A 24346-nucleotide genomic window follows, 5' to 3' on the forward strand; every position below is an offset into this window, starting at 1 on the left:
TGTGGAGAAAAGAAAACTCTTATATACATTATTGGTGGGAATGTAAACTGGCAGTGCCATTATGGAAAACAGTATGCAGGCTTCTCCAAAAATTAAAAATAGAATAACCATATGATCCAGCAATCCCACTTCTGGGTATATATCCAAAGGAAATGAAATTACTATCTTGAAGAGATACCTACACTCCCACATTCATTGAAGCATTATTCACATTAGTCAAGATATGGAAACAACCCAAGTGTCTGTCAACAGATGAATGGATAAGAAAATTGTTTTATACAGACATATATAATGAAATATCATTCCATCTTAAATGAGAAAGAAATAAAGAAATCCTGGGGCACATTGCTAAGTGAAATAAGCCAGATACAAATACTGTATGATCTCATTTATATGTGGAATCTAAAAAAGTCAAACTCATAGAAACACAGAGAGCTTATCAGGGATTGGGTGGAAATAGGGAGATGTTGCTCAAAGGGTACAAGCTTTCAGTTATACGAGGGATCAGTTCTAGAGATCTAATATAGTATAGTTAAGAATAATGTATAGTATACTTTAAATTTGTTAAGAGAGTAGATCTTAGGTATTCACATCATACACACAAAAAAGGTAAATATGTGAGGTGACGGATACATTAATTAGCTTGATTATGGTAATCATTTCACAGCATATATGTATATCAAAACATTACATTGTACACCTTAACTATATACAATTTTTATTTGTCAATTATATCTCAGTGAAACTGGGGAAAAAAAGGTAAGGCTGTTGTGATGGTTAATACAGAGTGTCAACTTGATTGGATGGAAGGATACAAAGTATTGATCCTCGGTGTGTCTGTGAGGGTATTGCCAAAGGAGATTAACATTTGAGTCAGTGGCCTGGGAAAGGCAGACCCACCCTTAATCTGGGTGGGCACAATCTAATCAGCTGCCAGCGCTGCTCGAATATAAGCAGGCAGAAAAATGTGAAAAGAGAGACTGGCCTAGCCTTCCAGACTACATCTTTCTCCCATGCTGGATGCTTCCTGCCCTCGAACATTTGACTCCAAGTTCTTCAATTTTGAAACTCAGACTGGCTCTCCTTGCTTCTCAGCCTGAAGATGGCCTATTGTGGGACCTTGTGATCGTGTGAACTAATACTTAATAAACTTCCCTTTATATATATTCCATCAGTTCTGTCCCTCTAGAGAACCCTGACTAATACAGTTATTAATTCCAGAAAGAATTTAAAATGGTTTTCTAAATGAAAGGTCATATTAACCAATTACCTTAAGTTAATGCTTAGTATGAACTTAAGATTAATTCACTATGCATGAAATTATGTAGATGGTAATTATTAAGTCTGTAAATTATTTCAGACACTTCTTCTTCTCCTATACTATGGCAAAACAATCTCAAAGGTATATGCACCTAATAAAAAAGATTCAAATACATGAAGCAAAATCTTTCTAAAAATGAAAGCAAAGCCATATAATAGTTGGAGATTTTAACACAGCACTCTCAATAATTGATAGAACATGAGTAGAAAAAAATCAGAAATATAAAAGACTGAAAACAGCATTCTCAACCAAGCTGATCTCATAGATATCTATAGAACACTATATGTAGCCAATAACTGCAGAAAACATCACTTTCCAAGTATACATAGAACATTCACCAAGAAAAGAGTATTCTCTAATCTTTTTCTTTCTTTTTTTCTAAGACAGGATCTCACTCTACCGTGGTGTGATCATAGCTCACTGTAGCTTCCACCTCTTGAGCTCAAGTGATCCTCCCACCTCAACCGCCTGAGTAGCTGAGACTACAGGCATGTGCTACCACACCCAGCTAATTTTTTATTTTTTTGTATGGACAAGATCTCACTATGTTGCCCAGGGTGGTCTCCAACTCCTGGGCTCAGGAAATCCTCCCAACTTGGCCTCCCAAAGTGCTGAGATTACAGGCATGAGCCACCACACCTGGCCTATTCTCTAATCTTAATGCAATTACATTATATATGAACAACAAAAAATTCTAGAAAATTTCAAATATTTGGAAATTAAAACAAAAGAGTTCTAAGTAGGGTCAAAGAACTCACAAGGTAAATAAAATAGTTTGAACTAAAAGCTATAAAATATCAAATTTTGGAAATGTAAAAGAGCAAAAGAAACTGAAAATAAATAAGAAAATAATAACTATAAGAGCAAAAATTAATAAGCTAGAAAAAAGACAAATTACAGAAAAGAGTACCAAAGCCAAAATTTGGTTCTTTGAAAATACTAATAAAATTGATAAATCCCAAACAAGACTGACCAAGAAAAACAGTGAAAACACAAATTATCAATCCCAGAAATGAAAGCATACATCACTACAGATTTTATAAATATTAAACAGCATAACAAGAGAATGTTATGATCAATTTTATGTCAATAAACTGGACCACATGGATATAACATAAATTTCTTAAAGACACAAAATAAAAAACTGAAACAAGGCCAGGCATGATGGCTCACACCTATAATCCCAGTACTTTGGCAGGCTGAGATTGAAGAATCCCTTGAGCTTAGGAGTTCGAGACCAGCCTAGACAACATAGGAAGAAGTAGTCTCTACTAAAAATAAAAATTAAAAATTAATTAGCCCAGCCTGGTGGCCAGCAACTCAGGAGGCTGAGGAGGGAGGATCTTTTGGGCTCGGGAGATTGAGCCTGCAGTGAGATATTATTGGGCCACTGCACTGCAGCCTGGGTGACAGAGGGAGACCTCATCTCGAAAAAAAAAAAAAAAAGGAAAACCCCACAAGAAATAAAAAAAACCAAAAAACAAAAAACAAAACAAATAGCCCTTTTCTCTTAAGGGAGTTAAATTTTTAATAACAAGTTTTCACAAAGAAAATATCAAGCCTGGCTGCTTTTACTAGTGAAATCTATTCTAAGGAAGAAATAATACCAATCCTAAAATTCTTTTAAAAATAAATAAAGATTCTATTTTGGGAAACCAGAATGCATCTGATACCAAAACTTATCAAAGACATCACAAGAAAAATATTTACAAATTACAAGAAAAATATTTACAAGTTTAAACACAGATGCAAATATCCATAATAAAACATTATCAATTAAGTTAAATACAATAACAAATAAAAAAAAAATCATGATCACATGAGGTTTATCCTAGAAATATAAGCTTGGTTTGAGGTTTGGACCCATTGGTTCATGCCTGTAATCCCAGCACTTTGGGAGGCTGAGATGGGTGGATTGCTTGAGCCCAGGCACTGGAGACTAGCCTGGGCAACATGACAAAACCCCACCTCAACAAAAAATACAAAAATTAGCCAGGCATGGTGGCACACACCTGCAGTCCCAGCTACTCAGGAGGCTGAGGTGGGAGGATGCTTGAGCCCAGGAGGTTGAGGCTGCAGTGTGCTGTGATCACACCACTGCACTCTAGCCTTGGTAACAGAGCAAGACCCTGTCTCAAAAAAAAAATCTTGGTTTGAGATTGTCAAATCTATCAGGTCACTCAGCATATTAACAGGATAAAGAATAAAAAATACAATCAATACATGTGCAAATTATACTCTAGGCCCAATCCAGTTCATTAAGGCAAGAAAATGAAATAAAAGGCATAAAGATTCAAATAGATTGTCTCTATTTCAGGACAATATGACTGTTTATCAAAAAAATCCTGAGTATCTGTAAAACAATTAGAATATGGGAATTTAGGCTGGATGTGTAATTCCAACAATTTGGGAGGTCGAGTCAGGTGGATCACTTGAGCCCAGGAGTTGGAGACCAACCTGGGCAACATGGCGAAACCCTGTGTCTACAAAAAATACAACTAGCTGGACGTGAGAGTGTGCGCCTGTAGTCTCAGCTACTCAAGGGGCTGAGGTGGAAGGATCGCTTGAGCCCAGGAGGTGGAGGTTTCAGTGAGCCGAGATTGCGCCACTGCTCTCCAACCTGGACGACAGAACCAGACCCTGTTTCAAAAAAAAAAAAAAAGGAATATGGGAATTTAGAAAGGTCACAGAATACAAAGTTAATATACAAATATCAATGAATTTTCAAAAGTTTTATTAACAATAGTGTCAAAACCATAAATTACTCAGGAATCGATTTAGTAAAGTACATGCAGGACCTTACACTTAAAAGTACAAAACATAGCTGGGAGAAATTAAAGACATAAATAAATTGAGGGATATACCATGTTCAAAAATTGTAAAATTCAATAGGGTTTAATACTCAGTTTTTCCCTCAATTGATCTATAGACTCAACATAACACCATTCATAAGTCCAGCAGGTTTTTCTGTGGACATTAACGACTGATGCAAAAATTTACATGAAAATGCAAATCAGTTAGCATATTGGAAGAACTCTTATAAAAAACATCAAAGTTAATGGAACTTAAACTACCTGTGTTCCCGCATATTCTCACTCATAGGTGGGAATTGAACAATGAGAACACTTGGACACAGGGAGGGGAACATCACACACCGGGGCCTGTCATGGGGTGGGGGGAGGGGGAAGGGATAGCATTAGGAGATATACCTAATGTAAATGGCTAGTCAATGGGTGCAGCACACCAACATGACACACGTATACATATGTAACAAACCTGTATGTTGTGCACATGCACCCTAGAACTTAATGTATAAAAAAAAAAACAAACTACCTGTATTCATGACTATACTCTATAGTTACAGTAATCAAGTCAGTGTAGTACTGGCACAGGACTGACAGATCAACAAAAAAACAGAAAATCCATAAATACACTACAGATACAAATCATACCAAAAATTATTTTGAGATAGATCATAGATGTAAATGTAAGGACTAAACAATAAGGCTTTTGGAAGAAAACATAAGAAAATATTTTCTTAAGTTGAGGTAGGCAAAGATTCCTTAGGACACAAAACACAATGACTAGAAAGAAAAATTATTTAAAAATTGGAATTAAAAACAGAAAAATTAAAAGTTTATATGAATAAAAACACCATTTAAAAAGCAATGAGAAAGCCACAGAATGTGACAAAACATTTGTAAAACTTATAAATGACTACCACTTGAGAAGGTAAACAACCCAATTAAAAATAGGGAAAAGATTTGAATAGACAATACAAAAGGAGATATATAATGGCCAACAAATATATGAAAACATGCCTAACATTATCATCAGAAAATGGAAACGGAAATTTTGCTGAAATACCACTCTACTCCCACTAGAAGAAGACTGAAAAGACCAAATATTGACAAAGATGCGCGGCAAATAGAACCCTCAGACATTGTCGGTGGGAGTGAAATATGCTACAATCACTTTGGAAAAACATCTGGCAGTTTCTTTTAAAACTAAACTAAATTCACATCTAATCCATTGCCCAGCAATTCTACTCCTAAGTAGCTACCCAAGTAAAATGAAAACATATGCTCACAAAATGATAGTACACAAATGTTCATAGCAGTTTACTCATAACAGCTAAAAACTAGAAACAACCCAGGTGTGCATCACAGCAGAATGGAAAAACTGGTTATTATGATGGAATACTGCTCAGCAATAAAAAAGAATAAACTACTTTTTTTTTTTTTTTAAGAGAACTCCTAGACCCAAGTGATTCTCCTGCCTCAGCCTTCCAAGTAGCTGGGCTTACAGATGTCTGCCACTGCGCTTGGCTAGAGTGAACCACTTCTATACACAACAATGTAGACAGATCTCAAAAACATTAGGCTTAAAGAAGATTTACAATAGAGTATGAGGTTCTGGAACAGGCAAAACTAAACTATGGTGAGAAAAAAAATCAGAACGATGGTTGTCTCTTAGGAGGAGTAGGGTGAGGCAACTATTGACTGCAAAGGACTATAATGACTTTTATGGACTGAATGTGTCCCCCCAAAACCCATATGTTGAAATCCTAATCCCCAATTTGAAGATGGTAGGTAACTACCATGGGAAGGTAACTAGGTCATGACAGAAGATGGTAGGTTACCTACCACTGGAAGGTAACTAGGTCATGACAGTGGAGCCCTCCGAATGGGAATAGTAGCCTTATAAGAAGGATCCCAGGGAGCTCTTTTTCCCACTCTTTCTGCCACGTGAGGATACAATGAGAAAACAACAGCTCACAACCCAGAAGAGGGCCCTCACCAGACTCTAACTATGCTGACACTTTGATCTTGGATTTCCAGCCTCCAGTACTGAGAAATAAATTTCTATTTTAAGATCTTCAGTCTATGGTAACTTGTAATCACAGTCCAAACTGACTAAGGCAAAGATTAGAGGAATTTTGGAGGTAAAGCCAATGTTCCATATCTCAATAGGATTTTTTAAGTGTGTACATTGGTCAAAAACCAGAGAAAGCATAGTTAAAATTTTGCATGTCACTGTATATAATCTTGCCTTAACAGAAAAAAGTAAACAAATAATTGAACTGTGGATAATGTTACTATGCTGAAGTACTTAGAGGAAAGTACATTAATGACTGCAATTTACTTTGAAATACATCAAAAAATAAGATGGATTAATAAATAGAGAGAAGAACAGACATGTATGAAGAAAGTATAGTAAAATGTTAATGGTAGAATCTTGGTGGTAAATATAAAGTTGTCACTATAAAATTCTGTTAATATAAGATACTGGAAAAGCAAGCAAACAGTAAACTTATCTTAAGAGTATATTTCTTTTTTTTTTTTTTTTTTTTGAGATGGAGTCTCACTCTGTCGCCTAGGTTGGAGTGCAGTGGTGCTCTCTGCAACCTCCGCCTCCTGGATTCAAGTGATTCCCCTGCCTTAGCCTCCCAAGCAGCTGGGACTACAGGCACATGCCACCATGCCCGGCTAATTTTTGTATTTTTAGTAGAGACGGTGTTTTGCCATGCTGGCCAGGCTAGTCTCGAACTCCTGACCTCAGGTGATCCACCTGCCTCGGCCTCCCAAAGTGCTGGGATTACAGGAATAAGCCACTATGCCTGGCCTCCAAGAGAAATTTTCAACAAAATGTAATTTATATTTTGGGAGTGTAAAATACTTCTGCTTATTGAACAATCAGTGCCTGATACATGCCCAAATTAAAGAGCAAAAATGTTTTCTAACTCTGAAAAAGAATAACAATAATCTTGGCCTTTGACTAAGCAACAACACAGAGTTTCTTGATTTATATTCTCATAACTTGTTTTAGGGTGATAATTGCAAACATTTAAAGATTGTAATTTAACTTACATATACCCCAAGAAAGCCTCAAGCAGAACTCAAAAAATACTACATGGTTTTGATGTCCAGATATCCTTTCTAGGAATTTTATACCTTGTTAAACATAATTAGGTTTTAAGAAATGATTTCTGATCATTTGTACTAATATATAAACCTTATTACAAGGCAAATAAACCATGAAGCCTTTATAGTACTATAAGCATTTCCCTGCTTTTGTTGGCAAACACTAATTTTAACTAGTATGTACATGAATGTATGCATGTGTTTGTATGTATTTGTATATTCTTTGATATTTGCAAAGTGCTCAAGCATGAATGCTCTGTCAGGTTATACGTTACCTCCAGTATAGGGTTTCCAGTTATAATACTTTCCTCGGAAAGGCATATTGTCAAAGTCTGCACACTGTTTCTCTCGAAAATCTCGGGAACCCAAAGGGCATGGCTAAAATAAAATAAAATCATAAATGGTACCATTGTTGGAAAATACCAAAAGCAAGGGACAATGTCCCTAAAATGAACTCCACCAAATTAACTCACTACCTTATTCTGTGGCTATAATTCTGGCACTTGCTTTACTGTTTTACAATCAGTATTCAGATTGAAGTGTGTGAATTATAATCTTAACTATAGAAGATATAACTGAGGCAATTTAAACAAAGCATTACACAATTTCCCTATAAATTTACAGTTGGATACATGTCATAATCCTCTTTGTAGTCCATCAGATATCTCCTTATAAAGACACATAAAACCTAGATGAAGAAATTAAAACACAAAATCCTTTGTGGTAACAGTATTTGAGGTCCAGTTGCCATAGCTACTCCCTGATCTTTATTTTAAAAAATCAAGAAGCAGGTTTGTAATGACATTCAGCCCTATTAATTGTGGTTTGGACTCCTACTACTATAGGTATTTACTGTTTAGCCTTGACAAAAACCATACTTTAAATGAAGAATAAAGTAGGCAAAATGCTAGACCTCAAGTATAAACATCTTGAAATTAAAGGGATTTGGACTTATTAAGATTTACATTTAATTTATTAACATCACAGAAAATAAAATACAAAATGGCCCAAAACATGTACATTTGTTTGAGGTGTGGAGAGGGATGTTAAGAGGGTGAAAAAAGGATTATCTGTTTTTAAAAGTTGGAAATGTTCCTTCTATTCGGAAATGCTTCTGAAGTTTTTTAAAGAGAAAAATCCTGCCAATCCAGCTAGCTCTAGATTCTATATACCACAGGGTCATCCTAAACTCAACCCTTAAGTTCACAAAGAATTATAAAGCTCATAGTGTTTGAGTGATCTGACTTAATTTGACTTATCTTGTAAAGTTCAACAGCTGTAGTACTTAAAAACTAAAAATATTGATTTTGAAAGACTGAGAAAATATTCTCCTTAAATACAGAAAAAAAAGAATATGTCACTAGAGAAAATTGTGAATTGGGAATAAATAACAAGTATGTTACAGGCACACTCAGAGATTGTTTTGAGGACTTTTTACTACCCTCCCTTAGATCTCTGTGTTTGCTTTATATAGTTTTCTGAGGACAGTACATTGTAAATGGCCACTTTGAAGCATATGCAGTAATAATAGACCACAATGTGCATATATTTGCATGGTCATCATTACTTCCTATATAATACAGTCCAATTTTCACCACATCAAGTCCAAAGCCTCAGATTCTGAAAATAGTGGCAGCAGGTCCATACTCTGTTATGAGCCCTGCATTTTAAAATGTTTTTAGCACATTAAAATATGACATTCCAATGCCAAATCTAGCAACTAATCTTGTCAAATTACCTTCTTGCTTGCCTTAAAAAAAAAAGAAAAATATTTACCATAGGCTAATAGGTGTATCAGGCTGGAAGGATATGTTTTCAGGGTCTTTTTTTTCCTGGTCTGCTAATCTTTGGATCTTCAAAGTGCTCTAGGTTAAAGGAGTCCTTGACTTTTCAAGCTATTTTTAGTGAATCCCACACAAGAACTAAAGTTGTTAGTGACTTTTGTCATGCAGCAAGACTACTTTTAAAAGCAAATAACGATTTCAAAAACAAAACAAACAAACAAATAATTTGAACTCTAGCTATAAGTTTTCACACAGCACTTAAGTATTTGTAAAGCACCAGTCACCTAAAGTTCATCCAAGCATGGCTTTCACCTTTGTTGGAAAAACAAGATACAAATGGAAAAACGACCATGAAAAAAGAACCATCTCGAGCAATATATACAGTATATGACAGCATGTTACAGATTGTCTATATGTGCTGGATACAAGTGAAATATAAATGTGTCCTATGATTAGCTAAGGATATATCAGTTAAGAAAAAAATCTTCAGCATGTACCAAAGTACTATAGAAATTGTTCTAGTTAAGAAAGAAAAAGGACTTGTCGGGGAGTGGGAGACTATTAAGAATGAAGCCAAGAAAAGCCATGGGAATAGGAAGGAAAAGGTCACATATTGGGAATGGTTGGAAAAAGGCCAACCTAGATGAAAGAGATGAACTATATAGAAGCGTAAGAGGAAATGATATTTCACATGTATAAGCACTGGTACATTAAAAAGACCTTGAATTAAGAAACTAAGACATCATGAGGGCCATTTGCTTAAAGGCAAATAAAACAAAAATGCAATTTTTTAGTATCTTCTAACAGTTCTCCTAAATGGAAGAAAAATAAAATGTCCAATATGAGGATATTACTATTTAATGAAGCACTTGATAACATTTCATGACATTTTTGATCCACTTTTTTCCTGCGATAACCACTCTCAGGGTGAGCATAATAAAAAGATTAACAATAGCCAGCTAGTATTTACTAAGTACTTATTAAGTGGCACACTGTTCCGGGATCTTTAGATATATTATCTATATACTCCTTCTCAACACTCTTTTGAGGTAGATATAATTAATAATCCCATTTTACAACGAAGTAAACCGGGGTACAGAAAGGTTGCTTAGTAATAGTTTCAGCGTACAAGGATACTTTGACGATAAGTGTGGGAGTCTCCTCTGGACACTCTCCAAATGCTACAATAATAGCATTACAGGTTTTAGCTTCCTTAAAATGTACAAAAATCTAATAGGAACAATTTGGGTTCTAAACTTGGCCCTGTCATTAACCAGATGCAAGTTTCTTATCTTTCCAAATTACGTTTTTTCTCGCTTGTAAAATGAGAGGGATAAAAGCAAGAGTTTTGGAGTAAGGCAGACCTGGATTATTTCTAACTTGGTCATTTAATTCATGGCCTTGAGAAATTTACTTGTCTAAGCCTCATCTATAAACTGGGGGTAATACGCGTATTTACTTCCTAGGCAACATATTCACGCAAACTGTTTAGCTCTGTATCTGGCCTAAGGTAGCACTTAATAATTATTAGCAGCTATGCAGATGTCCTTACACTCATTCCTTACTCTTCTACTCTGCTCTGTATTTTAGGGGAACAAACCCTGAAAGCTCCATTTCCCAGGCTTTTTTGTCAGCTGACTTGTGGTTGGGTTCAGGTAATGGGAGGCACTAGTTGGAGAAGTCAGGGTATTTTTCTCTTTTCCTCTGTGCCTTGGGCAGCTCAGGCAGAAGAAGAATCTTTTTTGTAGCTCCACCTTCAGGTAACAGTTCCATCCTCCCTACTCTTCTACCCTATGATTCCAGCTTCTGCTTTGTGATTCTAGCCTCTGGGCTCTGACAAAACTACCTCTTACGTATCTTTCTGGAAGGAACTAGTCAGACTCTCATATTCCATGTAATCAATTTCCTGCATTAAATTCCCTCTATTCTAATATTCAGAGTGGTCTATTATATTATAGTTAAATCTTAATTGATACAACAGTTATCGTCATCATCATCATCATGAACTACTTGGAAAACTGAATAAAGATAGGTTTCCACATAATATTTTTTCGCTTTAGGGCAGAAGTTGTCAAACTTTACCTGTAAAGGTCCACATAGTAAATATTTTAGGCTTTGCAGGCCATGTGTCTCTGTTGCAACTACTCAACTGTGCATTATAGTATGAGAGAAGCCATAGACAATATGTAAATAAATGGCCATGGTTGTGTTCCAATAAAAATACTTACAAAAAGAGTTAACCAATAAGATTTGGCCCAAGAGGTACAATTTGTCAACCCCTGGTATAGGGTGTTAACATAATATAGATATATCTGTCTGGCAGCATTTCACAGAAGAACTGAACTCAATTATTAATTTCTCAGTCAATATAGAATCATACCTTTTAAGAACTCAGGTTAGAAGTGACATAATCTAATTTGCATAAGATGCTTGGATTTCCTCTATAATTATACCCAAAGTGGTCATACAATCTATATAAACATCTACAGAAAAAAAGATCAAACACTTTTCAAACAGCTGCAATTATTCGCAGGTTCTTCCTTACTTTCAGTCAAAACCTGCCTTCCTATAACCCAATTATCTTTCTCCTTTCTTCCCGATCCACACTGAACAAATCTTACCCTAAACTGAAAGGTATATGGATCTTGATGGCTTTCCTTGGGGCACATCATAACTTATTGTTAGCCCTATTAAAACAAGGCAGCAAGAACAGGCCTTAAGTATCTTTTCATTTTAGCAAGTATTAATACAATGCTTAAGATGTGGCAGATATAATCTAGGCTGCAGGGTTACAGAAAAACAAAACTCAAATAGATTAGAGTTCTGCTTTCATGGAGTTTACTCTAGTTGGAGATGAGAAAGAAGAAAAATCAAGCAAGATAAGGAAATTGACAGTGAGGTGGGAGGGAAGTTGTTTTAAATAGTATGATCAGAGAAATCCTCTCTGATAAGGTGGCATTCAAGTGGAGAGTGAAAAGAAACTGAAGGAATGATTTATGTACATATCTGTGAAAAGAATCTTCCAGAACACAGTAAATCCAAAGGCCCTGAGGCAGGAGTGTATTCAGAGTGTTCACAGAATAGTATAGAGAATGGAAAGGCTTCAGGGAATTGAAGTAGACTTGGGGACTTGATTCCATGCCATTGTTTCTAGAATACATCAGCCAGTATTCTGCTTTCCTGATTTCATTCCATCAGGGAATGCTCTGAATTTGCATTGATTAAAAATAGACTCAGTTGGAATTATATATGCTGGTTTGAAAAAATGAGAGTGAAAGAGGAATTCCTTAAGGAAAAATTATGTAAAATACATTTTTGTTTTGTTTAGGGATAGTAGAGCGTTTAAAGAATAATGCTTTTTAAATTACTTAAGGATAATAAATGCTGACACTATGCAGAAACCATAACAGAAAGCAGTGGGCATAAGCAACAGATATTTAAAGTAAAAGCCTGACAGATTTTCAGCCTTCTAGTGCTAACACTCATCAAGCATCTTCTCCTTTAAAAAACAAACTAGCAGGGTTCCACATAAATCTGGAGAGCAAAGCTGCAGGTCTCAGCATCTTTAGATCTTAGTATTTTCAAAGAAATAAATTAATAATAGCATCTTTATCACCACTCTCTTTCCCAGAGATCTGTGTAAGTTAACAACAGTCTTCCAACTATCTTGTTTAGAAGTATCTCCTTCTGACTAAACTCAATACTTTGTACTGGTAGATAAATCTAAAAAAAAGAATAATTCATTGAGGCCTAAAAGTTGCTACAGAAAGAAATCTAGCTTCTGCTTACAAACTTTTCAGTGGCATTTCTATTACTGGGGTTCTAATCCTGGTTTTGTCCCAAAGAATAGGGTGATGTTGGCAAGTCCCCAATCCTTTTTGTGCCTTCTTTTTTTCATTTGCAAAATATACCCCCAAAACTCTTACCTTCAAGAGAAATACACATCAAAATGTCTTGCAAATGAGGAAAATTCTGAAAATGATGTATCATTTCTTATTGGTAATATGATAAGAGAGCCAAGAATGAAAACGCCTTTGTCCCTTTCCCTTTCCTTTCCTCTCCTCTTCTAAAGGAAGATACGCAGGCTGGAAAGAGAGAATGACTCCTATGGCCTCAGGGAAAATTGCAAACTGAGCAAAACTGGCCTTCTGTTCATCTGCTTCCTTTCTCTACTTCTTTCCCACCTTCTGCTTCTTCCTTTTTGCTTTCATACCAAATTCACTCTTGCGTCATCCCTGTTAACACTAGATCAACCTTCAACACTTTCAAAATTTCATTTACTTCTTCCTCTACAGGAAAACAACATATTCTTAGCAGATTGTACCCTGTTTGTTGAGGGAGTTTGAAATCCAACCCCTGCCCTGCTTAGCAAGTCATGCATTTGACAAGGGACTGTGAAAGGATACATTTTTATGTGTTCACCCAGATGGGCATCTTTTTATAAATTACACAAAGGTACCATACACGCTAACAAAAGCCTTGCTTCTATACCCTCTTTAAAAAGTTGCAAATAGATTTCCTGATTCCCTAGTTATCAGATAGTACTGATAAAGTAATTCATACTAGGGCATTCAAATAAAGTTAAATTTAGTGGTCAATGCCTGTAGTGAAGCATCTCAACCTCAGTTTTTATTCAACTTTCTTCTCTTTTTCCTCCCAAATAGTTTCTGATTTTTTTCACTATATATTTACTTTTAAAGCAAAAGAAAACAAAGGGCAGATAACCCACATTGTCCAGACAAACTTGAATCTAGTGTCATGCTTGATACCATAATCTTTTATGCAGGTTTTAAAAATTAAAGTTACTTGTATATGCCTTAACTAGTCTGAATTTAATTAAAATGCCATCTACCTATATCAAAACTCTTTCCCCGAGTTTATAAACACATTAAAAAAACAGGTCAGGCATAATGGCTCACTCCTGTAATCCGAGCACTTTGAGAAGCCAAGGCAGGGTGGATCGCTCAAGTTCAGGAGTTTGAGACCAGCCTGGACAACATGGCAAAACCCTACAAAAAATACAAAAATTAGTCGGGTATGGTGGCCCATGCCTGTAGTCCCAGCTACTTGGGAGGCTGAGGTGAGAGGATTGCTTGAGTCTGGGTGGCAGAGGTTGCAGTGAGTCCAGATCATACCACTGCACTCCAGCCTGGGCAACAGAGCCTGACTCTGTCTCCAAAAAAAGGTTAACAAACAAACTTTTACTTTGTAATTTTTAAAAGTATTTTTAAAGCACAAAATAAACAAGCTCTATTTTGTGCTTAAAACCTAGTCCTTATTTCTCAAAACATAATATAATAAATACAATATACCATAAATATATAAATATAATACACCATAAAATTCATATTAACTTAAGAAAGATTACCAAGATATTGTTCCTGTTTTTTGCCGTGTGTGTGTGTGCGCGCGTGTGTGTGTGTGTGTGTGTGTATGTTACAGGTAGTTAGATAGGCATGAGCAGGGCAGGAAAGGGCTTTCCTCCACCCACTAGGAATGTCAGGTGACAGTTTGGCAATTATCATATTGCCTCTCTAAAAGTGATAAATTGGCAGCTGGCGCCAGGGACAGGCCATTTCCTGATGGTCCACACCTGTTGCACTAAAGTGTTAACTGAATGCAAGTGCCGGGGAGAAGCAACTTCCTGGGCATGCACATTAAGAGACAAAATGGTGGAGTATGACTTTCCAGGGTCACTCCACCAGAAAAGGGAAGAAAAGCTTCAGATGGGAATGCGTACAACTTCCTAAACACACTGGGAATGCTCACCTCCCAAGGGCAGGAGGGTACTGCATATGTGGGCAGCCCACCCTAAGGGAAGAATCATGAGAAAGGGGCCAGCCTATTAAGTTCTAGGATGAAGGTTAAACACTGCACTTGACCTCGGTGCCCACTTGAGTCTCTTCCAAGCATCCTTTCCTTTCCTTTCTTTCCTGTTCTAAAGCCTTTTAAATAAACTAAACTTCTACTCCAGTTCTGAAACTTGCCTCAGTCTCTTTTTCTGCCTTATGCCCCTCAGTTGTATTCTTTCTTCTGAGGAGGCAAGAATTGAGGTTGCTGCAGACCCATAGGAATTCACCACTGGTAACTGGGATACCTTCTACCAGTAACATATAAGAAGTATGTTTATAAGAATAAAGTGGTTGACACATATTTGTTTTCTAATTATAATTTAAGACATGATTATAACACTGTTCGTCAATGGATTAACTCTGTACCTTGTCTTCACTTACCCTGCAACTCTCCCTGAGGGCAAGATGTGTAGTTTCAGAATGTTTTCAGCTATCTGGTTCTCAGCTATCTGGTGAGGTTACACTGGAAGTAAGACAATGTCTAACGTGACCCAATTCTTTCAGAGAAGCTTACCTTGCCACACCCACCTCCCAAGGGCTTAATCTCTTTTAAGAGCACTAGATAGAAATTCCATGCTTTACTGGAAATAAAAATTTCCAGTGTGGAAATAAAAATTTCTTTACTGTGAAAGAGTTCACAGCACTAGCCTGTTGCTAAGCTTTAGTTTCCTCTTTTTAAAAATACTTGTCTTTCCTCTCCAGAAAAGTGATTTGAAGATTTGATGAGGTATTGAATACCAATTAGGTACTAGAAATAGCACTAGATGTTTTACGTATGTTACTTCTTTTAATTGTCAAACAACTCTGCAAGTTTCATAGAGCCTATTTATATAAGAGTCAACTGAAATTTAGAGAGGTTAGGTGATTTGCCAAGGTCAAATAGCAACATGTGTCACAGTCAGGATTCACACTCAAGTCAATTTAACTTCCAACTGCATGCTTGTATTTTCACCACAATCTTACTTCCAAATATATAATTTTCCTGCCTGCCACAACCAAAGCAAAAACACTGTTTAATGATCTTAGGCAATGCATTGAAAAGGAAAAAAATTGCTGAATAATATACTCCTCTAGCAGAGCTGACTGAGAACACACCCAAGTACTACATAACCCATACTTAAATCTTAGAACAGACCACAAATGACCTGGAAAACCCTTTTCCTCCATATATTTTTTATAGCTTTTATGCATAAAGAAGGGAAATCAAATGTTTAATATGCAAGAATAATGTGCCTTTCCATCCCAGCCAAAGCAGAGCTTATATGTTTCACCAGACGTTTTATCATAATCATATTATCAAGTAAACACCAAATCACCAGTAATATGGAATAAGAAAAATACAAAGATCATTTTGGTTTTGGAAAACAACTAAGCACCAGGAAACTCCTTTTAGAAATGTGGAAAAGTCCTTTTCATAGTAGCTAATATTTCTTCTTTAGGCTTTGATATAAAATTTGGTTTATAACTTTTATATAGCCATATTTTTACTCTTTACAAAAATTAAGTTGTCTAGTATTCACAACACTAACCTTTAACTTCTGCTACTTAAAATAGTTATGATATGTACATCAATTTTTATCCTCTTAGAATATTCTGCATGATAGTTTTAAGTCATTTGAATGAAAAATTGTTCAGAAAAACAGAAATGCCTGATTAGTAGTCAGTGTTCTTTAGGCCAGTAAAAAGAAGAGTCCATATACATAATAATTAAAAGTATATTTTTGAGCAGCTCCTAAGCAAACATTTTTCAGAAGATTGAGCACAGATCTGGGGTCTTTACTTTTCATAATGGCTCTGCCAGAAAATCATGTTAGTTTCTACCTTTGCATATTTATAAAAACTGTCAGGACCTAATCAACCATTTATCTCTATGTGCAAAAACAAGAACTGTGTCCTCAACCAATGAACTCTCAAGCATTATGAGTTCCATAAAATTCTGCCCTCCAAACCCAGGTTCCACAAGGCCATGTGTATTAGATTAGCTCATGATGCCAAAAACTCTATTGTAGTTCCTGGCTTAATAGAAGGACCAAATTTTATCCAGTTCTCCTATATATCTTTAATAAATGCTCCTGGTTTCTCAGTAGCTTCAAGATGAAAAGTATATTAATTTGTTCCTACTGCAGCTATTGTCTTTACCTGTTATTCCAGCCTGGAGACCATAATGTGTATATCAAAGAAAGGGTCCTTGTGTAGCTGCTTTTGAAGACTTTCTAGGGTGAAAAACAGTGATACAGGAAACAAACCGCCCATCCAACACATCCTGATGCAACTAATCAGCCTCAGAGTCTAGTAACTGAATACCTTTGGCATCTAGGCTGGTTATGTTGCTGTTGAGAGTGGGCAGGCCAATTTTACAGCTTGACATCCTTTTCTGATCTATTCTTAAATTCTTAGAATGAAAGTTTTGTCTTCATAAGTTGCTTCTTCTGTCTCTGTGGATCTTTTCTTTGAAATTGGGTTAAGAGGGATAGGAGTTAATGGCAACACTGTTCCCTTTCCACCAAAGAGCTCTCTTCTCTTCCTACCATTTCTATACCTTTTAAGTGTTTGGGGTAGAAATTAAAACAGCATTAGAAAGAAACTGCAGATATACTGTTTTTGTGCTTGCTACTTTTTAAGACTACTTGGCCTATGTTGACTCTAGGTCCTAATTTCTCCATTAACCTAAGCAAAAAGAGTCCTGCGAGCCTTGTATGTTTCAGTCTGATTCACCAGTGTAGGGATCCACACAGGAGGAATATCAAAGCTTCAAAATAATAAAGTATTCCTTTTTGGTTGTGGATGTATCTCCTTTTGTCATGACCACATGACATTATGAATCTTAGAACTGATAATATTTGTCTCTTTACTTGGGTTACTAGGAAGCTCGGAGCAAAATTTGTGACCAATCTTTTTTTTTTTTTCTTTTTCTGAGATGGAGTCTCACTCTGTTACCCAGGCTGGAGTGCAGTGGCGCGATCTTGGCTCACTGCAACCTCTGCCTCCCAGGTTCACACCATTCTTCTGCCTCAGCCTCCCGAGTAGCTGGGACCACAGACGCCTGGTTAATTTTTTGTATTTTTAGTAGAGACGGGGTTTCACCGTGTTAGCCAGGATGGTCTCAATCTCCTGACCTCGTGATCTGCCCACCTCGGCCTCCCAAAGTGCTGGGATTTTATAGGCGTGAGCCACCGCACCCAGCCTTGACCCATCTTTTTTAAGTGGAAGAACCTTGTGGTACATATTTAACATACTGCTTAAAATATACATATATATACACACACATATATATACATATATATACACACACACATATATATACACATATATATACACATATATATACATACATATATATGTGTGTATATATATATACACACATACATATATATGTGTGTATATATATATATACACACATACATATGTATGTGTGTGTATATATATATATATATATACACATAGTTTTTGTTTTTTTTTCTGAGACAGAGTCTTGCCCTGTTGCCCAGGCTGGAGTGCAGTGGCACGATCTCGGCTCACTGCAACCTCCACCTCCTGGGTTCAGGCAATTCTCTGCCTCAGCCTCCCGAGTAGCTGGGATTACAGGTGCCCGCAACCATGCCCAGCTAATTTTTTGTATTTTTAGTAGAGATGGTGTTTCACCATCTTGGCCAGGCTGGCCTTGAACTCCTGACCTCATGATCCACCCGCCTTGGCCTCCCAAAGTGCTGGGATTACAGGCATGAGCCGTTGTGCCTGGCCAATTTTATATATATTTTAAATTATATATATTTATATTATTTTCCTTTTCCTCTGATCTTCTAATTTATTATATTTTTTAGTTTTGATTTTAATATAGTGCTATAAGCTAACAACTCCAATCAGAAAGTTATAACTAATAACAATTATTATATGTAAAACCATGAGAACCATGCAGTAATCTATAGCACCAACTACTCAGCCACAGAAATGAGAGGATCAAGACTACTATATTACATGGGCTATGTAGAATGGGTTGCAAGGTCTTAAAAGGAATTCAGGTAAAATCTATTGAACACAGTTGAATCAGCCTAATATTCTGGATTTTCTATTTTCTTTTCTGTTTCTTTTTTTCTATTTTTTATTTGTTGAGACAGGGTCTCTGTCACCCAGGCTGGAGGGTAGTGAGCCTCTCAGCTTACTGTACCCTCAACCTCCCGGGCTCAGGTGATCCTCCCATTTCAGCCTCCCAAGTAGCTGGGACTACAGGCATGCACCATCATGCCCAGCTAATTTCTATATTTTTTGTAGAGATGGTCTCTTGCCATGTTGCCCAGACTTGTCTCAAACTCCTGGGCTCAAGCGATCCACCTGCCTCCGCCTCCCAAAGTGCTGGGATTGATTACAGGCATGAGCCATGGTACCTAGCCAATTTTCTATTTTCTATTGTAACTTACACTTTGAGCATACATTAGAAAACACACAGCAAGTCTCAAAGATTCATGGCAATAAAGAACTCTGGTTCTCCAGCTGTTTGGCTATCTGACATTATCTTATTTTTTTGAGCACTGATTAGAAAATTCTTTCAGGATCATTTGAACTTATTCTTTGTATTACTTCTAATTAAGTTTCAAGAAAAGTTTTGGGATCGCAAATGACCAAGGCAAAAACGCTTATGAATTGTTATCTAGTCCTTGACTGTCAAATTAATTTTAACTAGTTGGAAAGTTTTCTTTCAAATCTTATTTATAAGACCATTCAATGTGATATGCGTAGTATTAAATTATGTAAAATATGTACTAAGGCAGGAAGCTGGTTTGATAAAAGAAAGGTATATTCTTTTAAATCCTTTAAATTGGGGTGGCTCACACATAACAGACACCTGGGCATCATTGGAGAAAAGAACATTTAAACTATTATACATTTAGAAAAAGCATCAAAGTTAATTTAAAGAACACAGACATAATACCATACTGTTCCAATAGTAACACCTATTCTTTGTTAACTGGAAAATACTAAAGTCTTGCTTACGTTACTCAATCTTTTTTTTTTTTTTTTTTGAGACAGGATCTCCCTCTGTCATCCAGCCTGGGGTGCAGTGATGCGATCTCGGCTCACTGCAACCTCCGCCTCCTGGGCTCAAGTGATCCTCCCACCTCAGCCTCCCAAGTAGCTAGGACTACAAGCACACACCACCATGCCCAGCTAATTTTTGTATTTTTTGTAGAGAAGGGGTTTCGCCATGTTGCCCAGGCTGGTCTCGAACTCCTGACCCCAAGTGATCCCGCTCACCTTGGTCTCCCAAAGTGCTGGGATTACAGAAGCAAGCCACCACGCATGGCCACATTACTCAATCTTAACTCCAATCACCTCAACTTTTATGATTTATTATTAAATTCCATAGGTTATATAAGCTGTTAGAATAGATTTTTAAAATGTAGACGCTTCTGCTCTAATATGACACACACGTATTCATGAAAAATCTCTTTCCTCAAAATTGCACACTAAAAATAACAGGCATATGGGAAAAATTGGGTTAGAGGCTGACGATTCAAAGACAGGGCATTAAAACAAAAAGAAAAAAATTATAATAAAATACTAGCACAATATTTTAAACACATGGCAAATTCCTAGCAAAGAAATACTGGAGTAAATGTAAGATTTTATCTTTTTGAAAACTTGAAAAAATAAGGAAAGCTTATCAGTTGAGTCTGCTGAGTTAGAGAAACAGGAGGCCAGTGTAGGAAGAACAGGCAGAAACACACAATAAGGGCTCCTATGATGCTGCACGTGGCCAAACTGAGCAAAAAAAAGAATGTGGGGTGAATGGTCATCATGTGCAGTACAATTTTCCTTTGCTCCTCAGCTATGCTGATGTTGTTTGACTCCCACTGCTATATTATTTAATATCACAAAATAACAATCAAATATAAGATAACTTGTGTTGCAGAAGCAAGTTTGTAACAGAGCAAACTATACCAAAACTTTATATTATCATAGTTTTTCTAGATTTATGTTGAAAGAATGGAAATATAAAATACTCCACCAAACCAACTCACTACTGACAAGGAGGAGGAGAACTTCTCTCAGTATGGGAAGAGAATATGATTACAATAATATGTTTGGTACATAGTAGTGCTCAGTAAATGTCAGCAGCAGTTGCTCCTACTACTACCACTACTTCTGTGGCTACTACGTCTACTAGTAAAGATAGAAATTAAAATAGCTCTGAGGTAGACACCTGTGGCTTACCCAATATCCATTACTCTCTGCTTTCTTGCTAATAGAAGTTCAATATTTTGCTTATGAATCTCCTCTCAGGAAGGGTGACCCTAACCCCATTTTAGGGCAAATCACTACTAATCTAAACCAATTCTGGTAATCTCATTCCTTTTGTCAATGGCTGCTTTAAGGGTGGCCACAATGACCTCCTGGCAAATAAAACCTGAAGAAATTTTTTTTTAATTTTAATTTTTTTATTTCAATAGGTTTTTGGGGAACAGGTGGTGTTTGGTTACATGCCTAAGTTCTTTAGTGATGATTTCTGAGATTCTGCAGTGGACACTGCACCCAATGTGTAGTAGTTTATTCCTCAATCCCCTCCCACCCTGTCCCCCAAGCCCTCAAAGTCCATTGCATCATTCTTATGCCTTTGCATCCTCATAGCTTAGCTCCCACTTATGACTGAGAGCATATGATGTCTGAAAACCTGAACAAAATTTGCTGAGGAGCAGGGGAGGAGATCCGGGAACAACTTCCGTAATACTTAAGAAACGACACTGGAACAGTTTATCTTTTCTCTTCCTCTCAATATCGTCAGGGCAGAAGTACTTTAGGTGCTTGGATGCTCTACTTATCTTTTTATGTTCCCCTTTCTCATAGAATTTGACCTCTTGACATCCCCTTCGTTATCTTGTCAGTTCTTTGCTAATTTTTAAATGATAAAAAAAAATCTTACTGAGCAATTTAAAAAAAATTTTTGTTAGAATAACCTAGTCTGTCATGACCAAAAATGGAAGTCTCTCTACATTTATGTATTTATTCATTTTTAATTTAATTTTTAAAATTTATTTATTTTGAGTCAGGGTCTCACTGTCACCCAGGCTGTAGTGTGGTGGTGTGATCATAGCTCACTGCAGCCTCAAACTCCTGGGCTCAAGTGATCCTCCCACCTCAACCTCCTGAGTAGTTGGTACTACAGGCATGAACCCTTTATGAGCTAACAGTGATTTGTTTTGAGAATTTTACACATAAAATTTACAATCTTCTTTATAACAAGAATTTTTCTGTTGCATAGCTAGACTGTCGAGCTCTGTACTGTCCTATATGGTTGCCACTAGCCACATGGGGCTGTTCAAATTAAAACTAATTAAACTTGGAATTTCTGTTCTTCAGCTGCACTAGCAACATTTCAAGTCCTTAATAGCTAATTTGGCTAGTGGCTATCGGGCTGGACAGTGCACACATACAATATTTTCATCACTGAAAAAAGTTCTATTAGACAGTGCTAGTGTAGATTAGGTATTTGGGAAATTTTTATATATTAGATTACATTAAAGCTAGCCCCAGCTTAAACAAAATTACATTCAGACAACTTTATTAACTTGGATAGCATGAAAATACATTTTAGTATGACAGCAGAATTGCCTCAAGTTCTGAGCTAGTAGAGTCAATATTAATGAAGAAAACATAAATATATATGTATCCATAATATAATCTGCTGAAAGATGAAACAGAAGACAAAGATAGTAATAGAAATCTCAACCCACCCATAGTAAGTTCTACAATCTGAACATCTAACACATAACTCATGAATAAAATGCAACAAGCTGAGATGTTTGGCATTTTTTTCCTGTTACCATTATTCACATTACAGTATATAATACATATATCATTAGGGTCTAAATGTATGCCCAACCCTGCGATTATATAATAATGGAATGAGTTGGGAATTGAGAGGTGGGTTTGATTTTCTCACTCCTACCTAACAGTGTGATATATTGTAGACAGGTATTCAGTTCTTCTACCCTTGTATAAAACTTCCATTCTTCTGAGATTCATACCATTCATCCAAATCACTATCTGGCTTCAAATCACTATCTGGCTTCACCCCATCTGGTTTAATAAATAAGGGTCACTTTCTCCCTCTCTCTCTCTTTCTCTCTCTTTTTTTTTTTTTTTTTGCTTAAGACAAGTTTTCACCATGTTGCCCAGGATGGTCTTGAACTCCTGGACTCAAGAGATCTGCCTGCCTCAGCCTCCCAAAGTGCAGGGATTATAGGCCTGAGCTACTGTGCCTCGCTTTCTCACTTATTAAGGAGTTTGATAGCCTGTTCACAGTATTACCCTATATTTTAAGTTCCAGTAGCATCCTGAGTGACTTTAACATCCACATGTTAAAGGTCCCCCTCCTCAAGACTTAAGTTCTTTGAACTCCTTTACCTCCAGTCAACTTAGGCACACACTCCCATGGCCACACTCCAGATTTGTCATCATTGAGAATATTCTCACTTGTCATATCTTTAATTCAAATAAATTTCATTCTCTGATCTCCTCACCTTCTATCTCTCTCACCCTGTGTTTCCTACAATTCTGGTTCTTTGATTTTTATGGCTTTTTAAGTTAGGTCCTTAATTTATTCCCTGTTAGCCCTCTTTGGACTCCACTGTTTTTCCTAGCGCAGAGCCCATGGCTCAGCACTTCAATCATTCTTACCAATATCCTTACATTTTTCTTGATTTATTGTTCTGTTGTAATCTTGTCTTTCACCAATCCATTCTCATCTAAAGCATCAATCTGAGGCTCTTTCAATGGTTTCTTAATGTCTCAAGATAAAGATCACACTTCTTAGCTTCTAGGCCTTGCACTTAATTTTCCTTCTAAGATGCTCTCATTGTCACTTTTTTCTGGTCTCCTTAGATTTGCCCTTCATGTCTCTAGCTTCCTGTGGGACAAAGTCCTTAAAGCCCCTAATTAGGTTAGGTGCCATTCTATGCACTTTTATAGCATCCCATACTAATCCCATCATATCACTTACCACTCTGTATTATAATTTTCTGTACCTAAGTGATTTCCCAATAAATTTATAAGCTCTTTGAGGGCAGAGATTGTCTTTCTCACCCAAGCATGGTCTAATATACAATAGGCATTCAATTATTTTTTAAACAAATGAATAAATAATATTGGTAACTCTAAAAGATCATCATAATTGAAGCTACATGTAATTATTCCAAAATACAATTTTAATAGAATTAAATATGGCAAATCAACTATATAGGTGATAGAAGAGCAGAAAATAGAGTAGGGTAAGGAAGATTAGGAGTCCTAGAGTTGTAGGGAGTGGAGAGGGTTGCAATTTTAAATTCAGTACTCAGAATGGTCTCATTGAAAAGGTGACAGTTGAGTAAAGGTGAGGCGAGAGAGTTAACCACATAGATATTTTGGAAGAAGAGTACACAAGGCAAAGGGAATAATCACTGCAAAAGCCCGAAGGTAGGAGCATGTCAG

The 24346-nt window shown here is 36.5% G+C and overlaps 1 protein-coding gene across 1 annotated transcript in view; it reads right to left on the reverse strand.

The window, feature by feature from the left end:
• Positions 1 to 24346, reverse strand: part of ADAMTS6 (ADAM metallopeptidase with thrombospondin type 1 motif 6) — a 333888-nt gene that overhangs the window by 94203 nt on the left and 215339 nt on the right. The window contains exon 14 of the mRNA XM_058433874.1: positions 7521 to 7623. Coding sequence (XP_058289857.1) covers positions 7521 to 7623 — 103 coding nt within the window. The remainder of the gene's footprint in view (positions 1 to 7520; positions 7624 to 24346) is intronic.

This window comes from Hylobates moloch, unplaced genomic scaffold, assembly GCF_009828535.3.
Source record: "Hylobates moloch isolate HMO894 unplaced genomic scaffold, HMol_V3 SCAFFOLD_23, whole genome shotgun sequence".
In the NCBI taxonomy this organism is placed as follows: domain Eukaryota; kingdom Metazoa; phylum Chordata; class Mammalia; order Primates; family Hylobatidae; genus Hylobates; species Hylobates moloch.